This window comes from Lampetra planeri, chromosome 50 (assembly GCF_965212315.1).
Source record: "Lampetra planeri chromosome 50, kcLamPlan1.2.h2, whole genome shotgun sequence".
Taxonomy (NCBI): domain Eukaryota; kingdom Metazoa; phylum Chordata; class Hyperoartia; order Petromyzontiformes; family Petromyzontidae; genus Lampetra; species Lampetra planeri.
Genome location: NC_136156.1, coordinates 3,770,282 through 3,788,959, shown reverse-complemented (window position 1 = coordinate 3,788,959; position 18,678 = coordinate 3,770,282). Strand labels below are relative to the sequence as shown.

The window sequence follows — 18,678 nt, the reverse complement described above, 5'->3', positions numbered from 1 at the left end:
CCGCGAGCAGCATCGCTAATTGCGATTGGCTTGTGGGGGGGGGGGGGCAGGGGGGGTGCATAGCGGATCCAAAGGCGCCTATTGTTGCGAGCACGCTGTCCCACGCGTATCGGATGAATTACGCACCACCACGGCTATTGTTTGGGTTCCGCTCGCCCCCCCCCTCCATCCACCGCCCCCCCCCCCCCTCCCTCACCCCAAGAGAGCGGATGCCTTAATTAGGCCGTTATTCCTCTAAGTATATGTTTGGCTGAACAACGATCGCAGTACGGAGCACAGTGGTGTAATGAATAGTTGATTAAAGGTCAAAATTATAATTATTATGAATCGCGTAACGTGACAATAGCTTATTTGTTATTTAGGCAAGGCGTATGCAAATCATATGCCATGTTGTTACTCCCGGGCTCATTATTCATTTCACAGAGAGAGAGGATCATACGAGACAGACAAGACGCACTGAACACGTTCGTCAATAACACTACGTGTGGCCTTAGCAGGATAATACATGTATTATAGGCAACGTTTCGGACAATGGCCCTTCATAATAGCACACGAATTGAACGTAAATCTTGATTTATGTGCTCTGATGTAGAAGGGCCATGATGATGCTGCTGCTACGACTGATGATACTGCTGATGATGATGATGATGCTGCTGCGGATGCTGCTGATGATGATGCTGCTGCTGATTATGATGCTGCTACTGATGATGATGCTGCTGTTGATGATGATCATACTGCGGATGCTGCTGATGTTGATGCTGCGGATGCTGATGATGATGCTGCTGATGATTATGATGCTGCGGATGCTGATGATGATGATTCTGCTGATGATTATGATGCTGCTACTGATGATGATGATTCTGCTGATGATTATGATGCTGCTACTGATGATGATGATTCTGCTGATGATTATAATGCTGCTACTGATGATGACGCTGCTACTGATAATGATGATGTTGCTGCGGATGCTGATGATGATGATTATGATGCTACTACTGATGATGCTGCTGCCGGTGATGATGATGATGATGATGACAATCCTCCCCCATCTCTTCCCCCCCCAACCCCTACCCCCCAGGGTCTGGCGGGCGTGAGTCCCGTGCACAACCCATGCTCCCCGGTGAGGGTCGTCGAAACGCCCTCCAAGCGACCCAAGTCGGCTCTCCTCAACCTCTTCATCCCCCCTCCCCCCAACGAGCCGTACACGCCACGGTGAGGCTGCCCACGGACACACAAAGCTCCGCGGGGGATCCGTTAGCGGACGTTTGGGACAAGTGGTGTTCGCGAATAGCGAGCTATTAGTAGCACCTCCTGTGATGGCTTTAGGACTTGTTTTTGTGTTTGGTTTTGTTGTCCTTCCCCCGCACCTCCCATTCGCACGGTCGGCTGCGAACGTTGCGAACTTAGTTCAACACGCAGTACGCTCACACCAGCGCCGCCGCCGCCGCCGCCACCACCACCACCACCACAACCACCACCACCACTACAACCACCACCATCACCACAACCACCACCATCACCACAACCACCATCATCACCACCACAACCACCACCACCACCGTCATCATCACAAAGTGGTTGTTGTCGCTGTGGTTGTTTTGTTGTTGTTGTCGGCCTGTAATTTCCCTCCTGTCCCCCGTTAACCCTTGAAATCCTCGATTACGTTACCGCTGCCGCTGCCATCGCCTTAACTCTCAAGCGCCGTATATAAACATTCGCGAGGCACGTTTCATCGGATAAACGCCGCAAATCATCTAAAAAATATCTTCTCATTTTTGTTTCTCCGCCCCTCTCTACCGCCACCGCCCCAGCGACCGCGAGGCGAAGCCCGAACAGTGCGGCCCGGCGCCGCTTGCGGCCGGGGTGGAGGCTCTGTCGCTGGCGCGCCGCAGCGAGTCGCCCAACTCGTGCCTCGACCAGCAGTACCGCAAGCGCCTGGTACGCGTCGCCGACGGGGGACGCACCCTGCTGCCCTGCTACCACGGCAACGGCGAGCTCGGCCAATCGGCCGCCGGCAGGGGAGGCGGAGGCCCGGGATCGGAGCGCCGGCCGCGTCCCTCGTCTTACGGTGAGACCACCCCGGGGGGAGAGGTCAGGGGTCACGGAGAGAACAGTGCTGGCCAGTCGTGTGACGGTTGCGTAATATTCATATCGGTGCTGTGATTGGACAGCTCGGGGTGGGTCATTAGCAGCAGGGCAGCCAACCCTGGTGAGTTCCTTCCAGTGCTCACCTGAGATGGGAGATGCCGACCTTTGGATTGTCTTATTATTGAACGAAAAATCATCATCGGCGTCCTAGTGGAGAAGGATCATGGTGACAAGTAATGAAATTAAGCAGGCAGGAATTACGCCCCCTTTTCCGTACCTATCAACTATAAAATACGTTTGTTTTGAATAATTTGTATGAGTTTTTTTTTTTACACCCCATTGGTCACACGGCCTTCTGGGAGTGACTTTACAACGGCGCCTGGTGTCATACTAAGCAAACACTGGACCGGCTTCGACATTCACGTGTCTCATCGGCAGGTTCAGGCTCGGCGAGACCAATGATCGTTTACTGTTGGACGTGAATAGGCAAGGACGCCCAGAAAAGCCTCAAAAGATCCATGTTTTTTAGGATGGGTTTGGATTCCAAATTAGTCACTTTTGGAGTATTTTTTTCTGGACAGTTGTGGGGTCAGACTTCGTGAGTTTGCAGCTTGCAAATCAGAAGGGCTCTTCCGAGTTCTAATCCAGGTTGTGGGTCGACTCAAACCCATCATGCCTCGTCATCCCTCCGGGGTCGATAAAGTGAGTTCCGCTCTGTGGGTGAAGTCAAAACACCAAGTCTTTGTCCTCAGGAGATACTCACCCCGCCCACCATAGGAATGTGGAATTTCCACCACTGGCTTCTTTGCAGGGCTGTAAACGGGAGATGCACGTCAAATGCCTCAATGCTCATTCGAAGAGGACATCACTCTCGTCCTGTCTTACGCTGTGTGTCAAATCAAATACGTTCCGGTCTGACTCAACGCAAAAAAATATATATATTTAACAAAAAGCCCATCAACCGATTTGTCATTCCACAGCAACGTTATCAACACCGTCCAGCATCTCGCAAATTCGTCGTTGGCATCCGTGCGGCACCCGGAGCCAGCCGAGTTTTCCCACGCGTGTGAAATATTAACGAGAGGAGAGCTCTTGGTGGATTTGATGTTATTTCGTGGCGGAGAAGTGCTCCGGGGAAGCCTGTCGTTCCGAGAGAGAGCTGTGTCTGTCCCAGGCTTGCGATGTCCCTGGGTGTGAGGGGTGCGCGTGGGTGGGTGGGGGTGGTGGTGGTGTCGTTTCTTGTGGAGAACCCCCCCCCCCCTCACCGTGGGGACTTCAAGAGAAGTGTGGAAGTGGAAACGACTTGTAGGTGACAGGGCCACGAGAGCAAACGGAGGCTTTTATTGGCGTTTGTTGTGGAATTAAAACGCGGTTGGCTCCGGGAGTAGACACTGAGGGCAGGCCCCACTGAGTCTCGTATTCTTCAGCTGCGGTCAATCCAGGACACCCCCACCCCCCCTCACCCCCAAGTCGTCGCCATCTCTCACGATCCTGCGATGTCATAAAATCCAGCAAGCACTTGCGCCACCACGTGATTTTTTTGATAGCTCCATCTCCCAAGCGCTGGACGTCCTGTCGGACACGCTTCCATTCCTTGGTCGCCACTCCATCATTGTTTTTGTTATTAGCCTGACCGTCGGCCATCGTCGTACATTCTAGTCGTCACGTCTCCTCCCCATGCTCCAATTGTATTTTTATTTTCAATTAATTATCTGCTGCTGCTGCTGCATTGGCAGTGGTGTGATGTACAGGCATCTAACCAGGACACGTTTGGCTAAGGATCGATTCTTAGGTTCGCGACGGCATGCTTTGGATCGCACGGGTCGGATCGCACGGGTTTTGTATTCGAGACGTTTTGCAGCTGGCTTCGGTAATAGCTTGGGAACAATAGAGTCACGGAGACACTTCGACCCAGCCGCCTCTGATTTAAGCCGAAAATAATATGAAGATTTCTTGGCGGTGATGCCTGTTGCTGCTGCTGCATTGGCAGTGGTGCGCACAACAACAATTAAAATCACAACAAAATACCCAACACGTTCGTCAATAACAACACTGTGGCCCTAAATATAAGCAAATGTATAAAATGTGACACTTCAGACAATGGGCCGTCTTCACAGCACGTACGCGAACATGGGGGATACGCTCATCCAGACGGGCACGATGGTTGGGTCAGCGATGAGACATTACGATTACTATTTATTTTTATTTTACCAGGTAAGGCCCACTGAGCTATCTAGATCTATTTCAGACGCGACACCTGGCCACAAATTAGCCAAATAACCTCAACGCACGTTTCCACATGTGGAGGGAAAAAACCGAAGGACCCAGTGAAAAAATCCACACGACCACGGGGAGAGAGACATGCAAACTCCAAATATACAGCAGGTGTCAGGGTCGACATGTAGGTCACAAATTTGGACCATGACACCCGGCACACAATGGCCTGCTCTAGCCAACGACCTCACGAGTTGGTGTGGCCCCACTCGCCCGTTGGGCGTGTGAGGCCTCCAACCTTGGCAGCACTCTACAGGACGCTTCGACGGCGGCCAGGTTTGACGAGAGGATGAGAGGTCCCAGGCCCAAAACCGTGATTGGAGGGTTTGGTTCCAAGGCCTCTTTGTTTCCTGAATGTTTCCACGTTCATCTTCTGCAGCTCACGGGTGGCTTTGAGACCAAACCTCCACTCCGGGGAGGTGGGAGGAGAAGGTTGGCATCAGTGGACCTCTCCAATCCTCTTGTCAAGCCTGTCGGTCGAACAGCCTGTTGGTTACGCTGACCCTGGAGGTCGCTAGCAAGAGCAGGCCATTGTGTTTGTGCCGGGGTGGCGGCTCAAATTTTTCCAAATAAAAAACAATAACTTACACCGCAGATTACTCGCACACCCCTGCTGAGAAAATTGTCAGAACACGTGGTGATAATGATGATAATAATAATTTTCCAAATATCATCATCACCAGCAGCAGCTACGGATAAAATATGAACAGCATTCGCCCCCGAAGAAAATGAAAACCAAATGAAGAGAGATCTGGCAGGTTTATGGCTGATGCCGATTCCGGAGGTCCCGTCGGGAATTGAATTACAAAAACAAAAGGCAGCGTAATGAGACGGTGACGACGGAGCGTTGCTCACAAGCCTCAGAGTGGCGGAGTGGGCTCGTGCTCGTGCGTGCGTGCGCGTGTCCGCCCGCCCGCCCTCCCGCACGCGTGCGCTCGCGCTTTGTTTGTTTTGATTCGTGAAACATGGACGGACGTCGGGAAGAGGACAGCCTCGATTTATTTTTTCCACCCTTCCGGGCCTCCCCCATCGCACCGCACGCACGCACGCACGCATGCACGCACGCGTTAAAAACACAAAACCCCATTATATTTTTGGAAGTACACTTAATGCCAGCGTGATTAAAGTGTGTCTGCTGAGATGAGATTCTGCTGCCCCCCCCCTCCTTCCCAACCCCCCCAAACCCCCGTGTTTGTAAGAGGAGGGAGGATTCTGATTCTTCTAGTGGTTTGTGGCCACCACCGCCGTACCTCCAAATCGCCCCTCCCCCCACCTCCCGGTGACCTTTGTGTGTTAACCGGTGCCTGATGGCTCGGCGATCAGAAGGTTTTCCCCGAGTTCAATTCCTCGTTGGGGTGGGGTGGTGGATAACCGAGAGGGGAGGGGGGAGGGCGTCGACTCTGCCCATCTTCCTCTCTCATCATCCCTTGGGGTCGGTGACTTTAACGTGCACCAACTTTGTGGGCGAGTCGACCACCACCACAGTCGTTGTAGAGTACACAGTGCTACTCGTGATATGGTGATGCGGCTGCTGAGTTGTCAGTGGGTGCACAGGGACAGACAGGATGTGGCGTGCCGACCCAGACGGGGGGGACGCCCTGCGGAGGTTAAGCTCCAATTTTAACGCTGATCCTCTGGCGGGACGGGCAGTCCACGCGGCTCCGTGTCGTGCCAGGCCCGCGCGGTGATTAGCGCGATTAGCCGGAATTCCTAATCGGACAATTGGCCTCGCACGGCCGTGGTTAGCAGGTCCAGTGGATCCTCATCACCTTCAGCATCATCTTCATCATCGTTGCCATGACTGCTAGCCGCCTTGTGAAATGTCATAATTCCGTTTAGCTGACCCACTCCCCCACCTTCATTTGTCACCAAGCCAAAGTGAGCTCACGATTGTTGCGGTTGCGACGACGGTCAGCGTCAACCGCTATCGATCCGCTGCTGGATGAAGGCCTTGCCGAGCCATCGCCAAACCCCTCGCGGCCGGTCGAGCGACGTGATGATCCAATCTAGCTCCTGCGCGTGAGCCAATGCGGTCATCACTCCGTCTCCTCGGTAGCAGACATCCATTCTCACGCGGATGAAAGCCCCCAATCCGCACGTTCGCGAGGTGTGACGATCCGCATCACGTGATCAAATGCGGTCATCGTGGACGTGCCCGCGGGTGCGTTGCTCCCTCCTCGAGCTGTCGCTGGCGAAGTCGGCCTCGACCGCCGGCCATCGTCCCTCCCACCCGGTACGACGACGATGCCACCGGCCGCAGGAAAGGGGGGCCCCTTTCCTTGCGGCAAACTCAACGCCGTCGCGTAGCGAGAGGGCGCGCGCAGACACGGATCCGAAGGTGGTAACGATTCCACGGCCAGTCGATGGAAAAATCACCGCTCCCCAGTGAGAGATGCCGAATTGTAAACTGGGGGGGGGGGGGGGGGAAACACGAAAAAAAACTCGCACCGGCGATGGCAAAATGGGAATGCGACGCGGGAGCCCTGAATGAAGGTCGGATCGATTTGGGAAAAGCGTCGGCAGGCAAATTTCCGCCTGCGTGCGAGGCAGGTTATGGGAAGACGTGCGGAGGGGGGGGAGGGTTTTAATCTTGTCAAAATACGAATGTGCTCTTGTGTTCGCCGTTGCTGTATCTACGCGAACGTCGCCACCGATTTCGTGAATATATTATCCGCGAGACCGGCTGCGCTGTAACACGTGTAAATTGTTCGCAGAATCACTCCCGGTATGATTTAATTAAAAACGAGATTTATAATGTGGGGGGGGGAGGTGGTGGGAGCTTTGGGGGGGCGGTGGGTGGCACAGCAGTTAGCGCGCTCGCACCATGAGAGCGCACCGGTGGCTTCGGTTCATGGCTACGGTGAACGCCGGCGGAGAGCGAGGCCGTTTGCCAACCCGTGCCGACCGGCGCGGTGAAGTATGGTCAAACGACCCCCATGACCTGCTTTGGCTCAAACCGCCTCCATGCTGTCCCCATCCTGAGCTCTCTTCTGCTGCTCACTGGCTTCAAGTCGTCACGAGAAGCACCGGAGTGGATGTCTGTGTGCATGTTTAACTTCCATCGCCCCCTACGGAGCCAACCGGCTCGCAGTCAAAAGGTTGCGAGTTTGAATCCTAGTCGAGGGGGGGATTCATTTAATCGGCTCATCATCCCTCCCTCTGTGGTCGATAAAATGATGACCACCTTGTGGGGATGGCAACAGCAGGTGTCTTATTTGGATAGGCTCGTCCTCCACGCCATAGGAATGTGGAATTTCCACCGCACTGGCTCTGCAGGGCTGCAAACAGGAGATGAGTACCAATGATCGTCTGAGCGGGAAATTGCTCCGATTGTGTTTGACGGACTCGGCTCTTGGCGCGGAGCAACATCAGCAGCATGATCCTGTCTGGAGATGATGTGCAGTAGAAGTTATATTATTATTTGTCGTTAGATTAATGCCTCGCCATGGGTGACGTGCTAATAAAACGCGACTGATCGGAAATCCGAGACGCTAATCATTCTGGCGACGCTCGCAGCCCCGGTGTCGTGCAAATCCCATCTCATTTACTTGATCGTTAGCGTGTTTATTAATTAAACGTTTAATAAATTATTTTACACGGTGATGTCGAATTTATAATATATATATAATTTTTTTGCCACGCATCGCGTGCGACCACCACCGCGGCGGTTTGGTCGCCGCGCGAGCCGAATCGCTGAAGGGGCGGCACGGGCAGAGACGTCTTTACGCTCGGCTCGCAAGGCGGGAAGGGCATCAATTCAACTCCCACGCGGCGCGTAGACGATGCGCGATTAACAAGGGCCAGGGTGGTGCCATTGACGAATGCGTTGAGGGTTTTTTGCTTGCTTAATCGTGCTCGTGCACCACTGCCAACCATCGTGGCAGCGGCAGCATCGACAAATAATCTCACTCTTATTATAACGGGCGAGTGGGGCCCACACCGAACCCGTCAGGCTGTTCTCCAGAGCGGGGTGCCATGGTCCCACATTTGTCAGCTGCACAGGATGAGCTCCGTGGTCCCCCACTGAATGTGTCATCGCCGACCGATCCCATTGAACACCGCCTGGATGAGCGTGACCCACGTCTTCACGTGTGTGCGCTGTGACGACGGCCCATTGCCCGAAATGTTGCCTTTTCTACTTTTTTTTCCACTTAAGGCCACTGCATTGTTCTTGACGATAGTGTTGATTTGTGTTGTTGTAGTTAATTGTGTTTGTGTGCACCACTGCCAATACAGCAGCAGCATCACCACCAAATAATCTTATTATTTTAAGCTTAAATCGGTGGTTGGGTCGAAGTGTCTCCGCGATTCTTCTGTCCCTGAGCTGTTGTTACTGAAGCCAGCTGCCAAACGTCTTTGTGTCTAAAACCGAGCGATCTGACGCATGTCATCGCGAGCCTAGGAAAATTGATCCTCCGCCAAAACGGGTCGCGGTTCGAACCCGGCTAAAGCGGACGCGCGTGCGCCACACGATCACTGGGCCGCAGCGCCTCGACAAACCGCCGAAGGGGGAGAAGGAGGAGGAGAGGGAGAGAGGAAAAAGAATATCCTACCGACGTCGGCATCTGTGATGAATGGCGTGGCCTCTATGCAGGAGGCTCGCGAAAGATGCTACTGGGCAGCTGGGGGCAGTTCCTCTCCAACAACAACTGGAGGCAGAGGAGCGATGCTCACAACAATGAGCGGAGTGCCAGGTGGATAAAATACAGCAAGTTGGCACAGTATGGAGAACAGCTGGTGCATCTGCCAGTCATCTCGGACAGCCAACCCATGGCACCTGGGTCTGTCACGTGACCTCCCGTCAGCGAGCCTTCGACACTTCATGTGGCCTCAAAGTGCACCTGGCCTGGCACAGGCGACGTGGTGATGCCACAGTCACTTAGTGGCGAATGGCGGTTGTATTGGTATTGGTCTCGGCTTTTTCCACGGCTGCGATTATCCAGTGGCCCCACGGAACGCAGGGAAGGGAAAACAATAAATTAAACATAAACCAGGTAGCCCTAAGCGGGGCTTTTGAAGCGGAGTCAGCGCTGTTGAAATAATAATAATCGCCTGTAGCACCGCCATCGCCGCTGCCACCACCGCCATCGCCGCTACCGCCACTGCGCGATGTTTGGCACGCTTTTCTGAGCGCCCGTCGATCAATGCGAGGTTTGAGCCGAACTGAATGAAAGTTGAGCGCATAGTCGGGTCTGTTCCAGAGGTTAGTGTCAGCTAACACTTGTGTTCATCCTCGTCATCATCATTGTCATCATCGTCGGCCACGCTTAATCCACCGCTGGATGAAGGCCCCCCCCCCTCCCCCCAGCCACAATCCCACGATGTAGCAATCCGCCTAACACCTTCGCCGCCGCACGAGTTGCTATCACTTTATCGATCCATCTCTGTGGCGGACGTTCATGCCCTCCCTTTAGTCAGTGGGGAGACAGCAGTGGCGGTGTAGGCAAGCAATTGCAGGGCTGGGCCTTTACTTAACAATCCCGGTGGCGGCGGCCGCGGCGTCGGCGTGAGCGTTGGACGCTTTGTTTGCGTCTTCGTTGGCCGGTTGGAATTGGAAGGCGACGCGCGTCGTCACGGCCTGAGCCCAGCCGGGGGAGGTGCGCTGTGCGCGCACCGCAAGATGACGGCTCCCGAAACCCCCGGAGTGTTTCATCGCGAAATTGGCCGATGGTAGAGACGGCAACAAGCGCGGAGATGGGGGAGGGGGGGTGGGGGTGACGAGCGCCACGCTTGCGGCGACGATTTCACTTCTCCGGCTCGGTGGGTTTTCACGCGGTGTGTCATCACCAGTGTGCGAGCCTGGCCAGGCCTACAGATGAGCGCGCTGTTGCCGAGTCACCGATGCGCGGGGGCCGCTTGCGCGCGGGCTCTTTAACGATCGTTTGGGTATCTTCGGAAGTATAGGTTTGCGCTTAACAACCATTGCAGCTTCTGTTTGGTTATCTCGCAGGTGTAGCACCCCGCAATCGGACGTTGTTGCTGCTTCTGTCGGAGGAGGGGGGAGGTGGGGGGTAAGGGGGGGTGTGGGGGGGCAGCTGTTGAACGGTGGGCTGGGGTAGCAAAAGCATGAAACTCTGAAGAGGCGCACGAGAGAGAGAGAGAGAGACGGACGCTTTTGGAGACGTGACTTTAACGACGGGAAAGCAACTCGTCGCTGTGCCCAAAGCAGCGAGTTTTTAGTTGGTGCACGTTGCCAGATTCGCCGTGAACTTCTGGAATCGAACCGGTGACCTTTGCATCGCAACCGGTGACTTCATCTTCAGCACGCACTGACCATTACCCCACCAACCGCGACAGCTCCTAGATTCTATACATCATCATGATTATTATTATTTATTTATTACATTTAATTAATTTCGCTTCGGCTGCTGCTACTGGAGCGATCTGGGCCCATTCCCTTTTCGGGTCGAAGCACCCGTCAGAGGTCGCAACCGGGTACCCGATACCCGTACCCTACCCGATACCCGGCTACCCGTACCCAGCCGGGTACGGGTACCCGTTTGCGACCCTGGTGCGGCCGGGTACGGGTACGGGTAGACTGTGAGTCACTGGTGAGTAACTGTTCGTCACTCATTTCCCAACGTCTTGTCTCTTCTCACAATTCAAGTTCCTAGAATCAACCCACCCGCACCTGCAACATGGCTTCATCCCAGAGGTCGCAATCAGGTACCCGATACCCGTAGCCTACCCGTACCCGGCCGAGTACGGGTAGGGTTACGGGTACGGCCGGGTACGGGCACCCGTTTGCGACCCTGGTGCGGCCGGGTACGGGTACGGAATCAAACCCGTTTGCGACCTCTGGCGCCCGTCCTGTCGGCGCCGTTCCGGCAAAATCCCCCACGTGCCACGGCACGTGCTTCGCCGCCTAGCCGGGTCAAGCCGGGCCGCTCATGGTTAATAACGCTCGGCAGCGGCGGCTACAATAGCACCTTTTGATCGGGGGTTTGCTCGCCGGGTCAGGAGGTCGCGGGCCAGGGGGTCAAAAGCGACTTCTCAAATCCTTTAAGTCCCGCGTGCGATTATAAAACGTTCCCCCTCTGTGCATCCTTTTTTGCCGTCCGCCTCCCATCAATAACCGGGTGTCGCGACGTTCCACGGCGCAAGCGTTTCGTTCTCGCGCCGCAGCCGTCGGCGGTTTTTTTTTCCTTTCTTTCCTTTTCCTCCGCCATCACCGTGCTGGCCGGCGTACTGGCCGTTCGCGTGGCGCTGCGTTGTTTTTTTTCGCTTTTGTTTTCGACGAGCGGTCGCGACCGCTCTGGGGGTTTCGTTGACCGCGAGCCGCACGGCCGCCGGCCGTGACCACGTCTCACCACCCCGCACCACCACCACCCGCCACCCCCCCCACCCCCGGTCTCATCGTATTTCGCAAGCTAAGTGGGGTTGTCGGCACTCGCTTACGACGACGGTGAGGTATGGAAAAATATGCCTCGTGGGCTCCCCGCACGGCGTGGGGAGGCCACCCTGTCTTTTACTTGGATGAGCGACCAGCACCACCAGCACCGCCTACAGGGCTTGCCAGGTGTTGTAGGCGTGGGGGCAGCAGCCTGGTGCTGCTGGGTTGTCTCCGGGGTTCCCCGGTTCCCTCCTCCCGCACACACGAAGCTAAAACTCTCATCGCCGACAACGGAATTCGCGGCCCAAACATCTCCCCTGGTGGCAGCACTCTCCTGAAAACAGTTCTTGAGATGTCAGTCTTCCTCAGTCATAAATCATCGCGATCGTTTTTGTGATCACCATTTAACCCACTGCGTCTCGTGGTCTCACCACGATGCACGTTCGGAAATAATAATCGTATTCCACGGTCGACTCGGCCCATCATCATCATCAGCATCATCCATTCCTGCGTCTAAAACACTGGTAGCACATTGTCGAAATTCAGCAGTCGTCGGTATCGGTTAGCCCAGCAAACTAACCGATACTGATTCCGGATGAAGTTCTGCTTCCTGGGTCCGATTGACACCATCTTCCACACAACAATACGTTTCCTGAGCGATGCTTTGCTTCTGGGCGACGCTTTGCTTCTGAGCGACGCTTTGCTTCTGGGTGACGCTTTGCTTCTGGGTGATGCTTTGCTTCCGGGTGACGCTTTGCTTCTGGGAGATGCTCTGCTTCCGGGTGACGCTTTGCTTCTGGGTGATGCTCTGCTTCTGGGTAAGGCTCTGCTTCTGAGCGATGCTCTGGCTCTGGGCGATGCTCTGGCTCTGGACGACGCTTTGCTTCTGGGTGATGCTCTGCTTCTGGGCGACGCTTTGCTTCTGGACGATGCTCTGCTTCCGGGTGTCATCGTGTTCCATCTCTGGGGGTGATGCATTTCGGGGTCACCACCTTTTCCTGTTCCAGGCCAAACCGGGACGCATTTAAATCCCGGCCTAGATCCGAACTCTGCGGTGACCCGCGGTAACGTTGAGCAAACGACCACCACCGCCAGATCTCAATGCAAATCTGTTCCGGACACCGACTGCCGCACCGCGTCGACCCCGCACGGCGCTTCTCTCGTGGCCGCCGCTTCGCTTCCCGGCGACGCTTTCGCTCACCGCGTCCCTGCTTGGCTTCCCGGCGACTCTTTGACTGCCGGATTGGACGGGCCTCCGCTTGGCGCCGTCGCTTTTACCTCCACGGCAAACTTGCTTCCGGTGCTGGCGCTTCCGCACCCGGTGTCGCTTTTCTTGCTTCCCCGCGTCGCTTCGCTTCGCCTCGCCCCCGCCCCCCGCCTCCCGACCTGCTGGGTGACGCCTCGCTTCCAACGCCCGACTCAGGCGTTGCGTTTCGCTTGTGGCTGGCACTCGGGACTTCTCTACCCCGCCCACCACCACCCCACTGACACCAAGGAAGCCGCGGGCTTTTGGGCGACGACAGTGACGGTGACGTTGGCCCTCTGTGTCCCCGTGGCCCCCTCGCGCAGGGAAGCCTCGGCCCGTCTCCATGCCCGTGCTGGACTGTGAGTGGTCGCCCGAGCACGTGCCCGCGGCCCGGAGAGACAAAAACAAGGGTGAGTGTCGCGTCGGCGGAGGGCCGGTTCTCCCGGCGTCGGTACACAGCTGCTGTTGTTGACGTTGTTGTTGTTTTCTCATCGTACAACCGAGTCGCGCCGCTACAGTGGAAGGAACTGGAGAGGGAGGAAGACCTCTAACAGAGAATGGCTTGACGACGACATCATTAGAGATCGGCGCCAGAATCAAATGGGCACCACTTGAGCATATTGGCACGAGGCAGAGGAAAGTGAAAACAAATGGCGAAATGTGCAGTGGATAACCCAATGGGGCTATCTGCCCATGGATCAGCGATGGCGACAACCGAGCCGCGCCTTTGTAGAAGCACGAGCCGCGCCGCTGATGTCCCACACAGATGACGCACGCAGACGACGCACGCAGATGACGCACGCAGACGACGCGGCAACACCGTGACCACCCCCCCCTCCCCCCCAACGGTGCACCAACTGACGCACCACATGACGAACGCGTCGTTAGCCTCGCCCCCTGGCCCTGCTTGGCCCCCCCCCCCTCCCCGAGTCAGATTCGGATGCCTTGCGAGACCGGCGTACATCGCCGTTTGGTTCTGGCTCTGCAGGGTGAATAGCCAGTGGTGATACCACACTCGTACCGTGACAGCCCTGCCCTGGCTCGGCTCGGATGTGGCAGTGGAAAAAGGGGGGTACCAGTCGAGGGAGAGGGGGGCGCACACGGCTGTGGCAAAAGGGGTAAAGGTGCAGCCCCGCAACTGCCCGCTCATGTCGTGACTGGCGGAAGGGTCTCGACTTAAGGGAGCCACGGAGAGAGCACCTTCACAGGATATGTTGGCCTACTTTTCCACTCAGGTCAAACATCTTAGGAAAATGTGGTGGGTAACCCATTCACGCCGCTGAGTGGACAGAGGCGGGGGATTGGGGATAACCTGCCCCACCCCCCCTTCCCCCTCGTTGCTTGAACGTCCGCACAGGGAGATGGAATCGAACCTGCAGGTCCACGAGTGCGCTGACCATTACTCCACCCTGGCAGAAGCATCATCTTCATTATCATCGTCCAGATTGACTGAGCCCCAATATCTACTCCTGCACTGGGGAGACAGAGATAACTGGATTTTTGTTGTTGAGTATCACCACGCCTGTGTGTGCTGTGACATCTTTAATGAAAGTAAAGTCAAATTGATTTCCGGTATACAAGCCAACGTTGGTTCAACATCACCACGTCTACCGGAGAGGCTGCGCGCACACCTCCTGTTTACAGCCCTCAACCGGTGCTGGATATTCCACATTCCTATGGCGGGGGTCAAGTCTTTCCGTTGGACAACCACTGTGTTTAATTTCCACACAAAGCAGTACTTGTTTCATGTCAACTCCGGAGGGAGGGATGGATGATGGGCTGTGTCAACCACCCGCCCCCTACCCAGGATGTGAACTCGTGACCTTCCGCTCGAGTGCAGAGCCACTCGACCACGCTCGATGCTGTCCACAATCGTCTGCAATCGGTGGTCGCCAAACAGCGATCATCCCAGGCCAAGCGAGCGCGAGTGCCTTTAACTTATATCTAACAAAAAACTAAACTAAACTAAACAACTTTTTTTTATTTTAACAGCTCGCAAAGCCCACTGAGCTAAAGAGCTCTCTTTCGGAAGCGACCTGGCAATCACAAATGAGAGCTCAACAAACTGGCTTATCTTTTGATTTAAAGCTTTCGTGACTGCAGGGATTCATATTCTTGGTTCTTTCGGTAAAGTCACGTAGAAGGGAATAATAAAATTATAAAAAATATTAAACAGTAAAATTTATTTTATATTTTTTTATTTTATTATTTCCCTTCTACGTGACTTTACCGAAAGAACCAAGAATATAAAGTGGCTTATCGTCACGTGGAAATGTTTGTCCTGCCAAAATACTCTGAATGCGTGATGTTGATTCTAAATGTGGAGGGATAAAAACCAGAGGTGCCCGGATAAAAAAAATCCACGGCGCAGAACATGCAAACTCCGAATGTACAGGTGGCTGAGTCGGGATCGAACCCACGAGCTCCTGCATACCATGCGAGGGAGTTAACATCTCGCCACCGTGGCACCCATACCACCTTTATCTGGCCGCTCTAACGAATACACGATGGTTATTACTATGACTGCTACTACTAATAATGATAAGAGTAATTACATTCTTTTATTGCGTCCCACATTTTAGCGTAAGCTCGGGGGCACGAGATATTGAACGGCAGCAAATTATATCGTAATGATGAACAATGCTCGCGTGTTTACCCTGACCTCCCACTCTGCACCCCTCTCTATTAAGTTCTACCATCATTTCCTGGCGTTCTTATCCATCGATCGCTAATCACGACGTTGGAGCAAATGGACGGCCGCGTGCAACGATGCCGCTGAACGTTCGGAGGCAGCCGTGTGTAGGGACACAACTGGGGAAATGCAGAGTGTGTGTGTGTATACCGCCTCAAGGTGCACATGGCCTGGCACAAGCGTCGTGGTGACGTCACCGCCACTTAGTGGCGAATGGCGGTTGTTGTTGTATACCGCAAGCGGTTTTTCTACCGGTAGTGTTGCCATTAGCGCTCTGAGCTACGAACCCGGTGACCCGACTTAGATTCCCGCTCACGGTTAACACCAGTGACGATTGTCTGAACCGGTCTTGGACCTCTCCTAGTTCGACTCAGCCTCAAATGAGTACCTGGTGCGGTGTGTAGACATCGTGCACTGGGGAGACAAAGGCGGCTGGGTATTGTGCTGGCCACCCACCCCCTCATGTGCCGTGCCGGCCTTATATAGGTGCTCGCTTACAGCACTTGTCCCAACAGTCAGTTAAGGCTATACGGGGGATCTTTGTCTTGTTTGTATACCGCGACAACAAGCGGAGCGCTGGGTGGCTAAAACAGTACAGGGCACAGGTGGTGCTTCTGCCAGTCATCTGAGTCGGTAAACCTATGGGACCAGGGTCTGTCCCGTGACCTGCCAGTTGAGCCTTCGACACTTCACGTGGGCTCAAGGTGCACCTAGCCTGGCACAGCGGTTGTTGTTATTTGTTGTTTGTCATTACACCCAGTGTAGTTGTTCGAAGGCGAACCGGGAACTCGGGCCCAGACCTATCAGCCGGTAAGGCCCGTGCGGTTGTCGGCGGTTGAGACCCAGAGTGGAATTACAGCCCAAGGACGTAACGCACCGGGGAGGCCATCCACCGTGGAGATGGAGCGATGGAATCGGCTCACGTGGAGGTGCTTGTGTGCTGCAGGATCGATTGCTGCATCGTAGGACCGTGAGAGATGGAAATGGTTTGGGGAGAGGGCCCAGCAGTGGATTGATCATGGCTCATGATGATATTGATGACGACGACGATCATGATGATGATCAATGCATAAAGGCACGGTGATGGAACAAGACAGACCCCCCCCCCCCCCTCTTGCCTAGCATCTTAATAAGAACCATTCTGAAGGCGCCAGGGTGAAACAAGGTTCTTTAAAATGTCAGGTGGCCTGGTGGCCGAGATGTGAGCCCCGAGCTGACACCGCCGCGAGCCTGGGTTCGACTCCGGGGTTTCAGCCACTGCCAGTGTTTTAACCGGGTTCCCAAGTGCAGCGCGTTGATGGCCTCGGCCCGATCACCGATGACTTGCAAAAAGACCCAGGGACTCGCATCGAGACCCGTAGACTCACAGAGAGACCCATAGACTCACAGAGACACCCATAGACTTGCATGGAGACCCGTAGACTCACATGCACCCATAGGCTCACAGAGGCTAAGTTGTTATTAATCTGGGTTCTCAAATTTAGTGAGTTAATGGTCTCAACCAAGAAAATAAATTACATTAAACTTGATTCCGTGCTTAGTTTGGCTCCATTCCAGCTATGAGAATGAAAAGTTTAAATGTGGCTGTCACGTGAAAAGATTACGCTCACGTGGTAGAATGGGTAGGAAAGTGCTGCCCCCTACTGTTTGGACCAGTGGTCACTCAAAACGGACTTTCAGGAGGTAGCTCTGCGGGATCCGTTTCCGCGCGGCCGTTCCCTGACACGGACTAAGGGGTCCGCGCTGCGCGAGAATATTCCGAACGGATTCGTCCGTCTCGTGATGACGCGAAGATGATGGCTCAAAGAAGAAGAAAAAAATAATCGGTCAAACGTACACGTTTGTGTCCGAGACAGGGTCGCTCACGGAACTTGACTACGCGCCCAGCGCGGATCATTCGAGGGCTCGCGGAGTATCCCAGACGGACGGTCCTCAAACGTTCTCTCGCTTAGTTACCGCTCGTCATCGCAACGCACGAAAGTCACCACCGTCAGTCTACTCTCGCTCGGCCGTTAAAATTCATCACGAAGTCAATTCACCATTATGGCGGCGCCCCGCTCTCCCTGTTTCCCGTCCGCCCGTCCGTCCGCCCACTCACTCCCCCCGCCCCACCACCAACCCCACCACCCCGCGTCCCGTTCATTATAAATCGCAGTAAAAGTGACAGCAACGTTGGCCCTGGGCGTTCATCTGTTTAACTTCCAGATGCTTAGGCTCGCGACGGTGACCCCTCAAAGCAGATTAATCGTAACGAGGGCCCAGAAATAATCCGGGTCGAGACCCTACCCGAGCCCCGCAGGGTTCCTAATTGAACTCGTTTTCCTCCCCATCGAACCGCGCCAGCGTCGCCGCGCTTGCAGAGGCGCAAGCGCTACAACTGGCTCGCTCGCTCGCCTAACTGCCCGACGGAAGAGACTCCCTCCGCTGCAGAGGGAATTGCAGAGAACACCCCCGCGACATCGTCGTCCATTGGCCTACTCTTACATGGTGACGTTGAGCAACCGGTGCTCGCGTGACGTGCCCGGGCACGCCTGATGCTAGGGCGTTCGGGGGGGGGGGGGGGGTGTCGGGGTAAAGGCGCCGGCCCTGCAATTCCCCACTCACGCCCACTGCTGCCGGAAGAGTCTCCACTCGAGGGAACATCTCGAGAAGCCCATCTAGAAGCTATTTGGGCCTTTTCTTGCGCGTCTAGGATATAGAGTTGGGGGCACCCACACTTTACCCCACCATACGCGACCCGCCCACCGGCTTCATTGCGGTGAAGTCGTTTACACCGCTTGGTGAAGAGAGGCGGAGAGGAGGAATTTGAGAAACTTGTACCACGGTGTCAAAGGCTGCGGTGGAGATGGAATCGAACCGGTGACCTATGCAGCACAAGCCCAGCGCGTGCTGCCAGTTACATCGCTGTGGCAGCGTTCTGCCTCTGTGTGTGCGTGTGGGGAGCGGTGGCGCAGTGGTTAGCGCGTTGCGCTACGAACCCGGCGACAGGATTTAGATTTTCTGCTCACGGCCAACATCGATTATAATATCTGAATCGGTTCTGGG

The 18,678-nt window shown here is 55.0% G+C and overlaps 1 protein-coding gene across 2 annotated transcripts in view; it reads left to right on the top strand.

Annotated features, from left to right (window-relative positions):
• CNKSR2 (connector enhancer of kinase suppressor of Ras 2) overlaps nucleotides 1-18,678 on the top strand; it is a 93,290-nt gene that overhangs the window by 29,094 nt on the left and 45,518 nt on the right. The window contains exons 6-8 of one of the 2 annotated variants that reach the window (XM_078616446.1): nucleotides 1,079-1,212; nucleotides 1,812-2,068; nucleotides 13,265-13,351. In XM_078616446.1, coding sequence (XP_078472572.1) covers nucleotides 1,079-1,212; nucleotides 1,812-2,068; nucleotides 13,265-13,351 — 478 coding nt within the window. The remainder of the gene's footprint in view (nucleotides 1-1,078; nucleotides 1,213-1,811; nucleotides 2,069-13,264; nucleotides 13,352-18,678) is intronic. The other variant, XM_078616447.1, reaches the window with a different exon arrangement.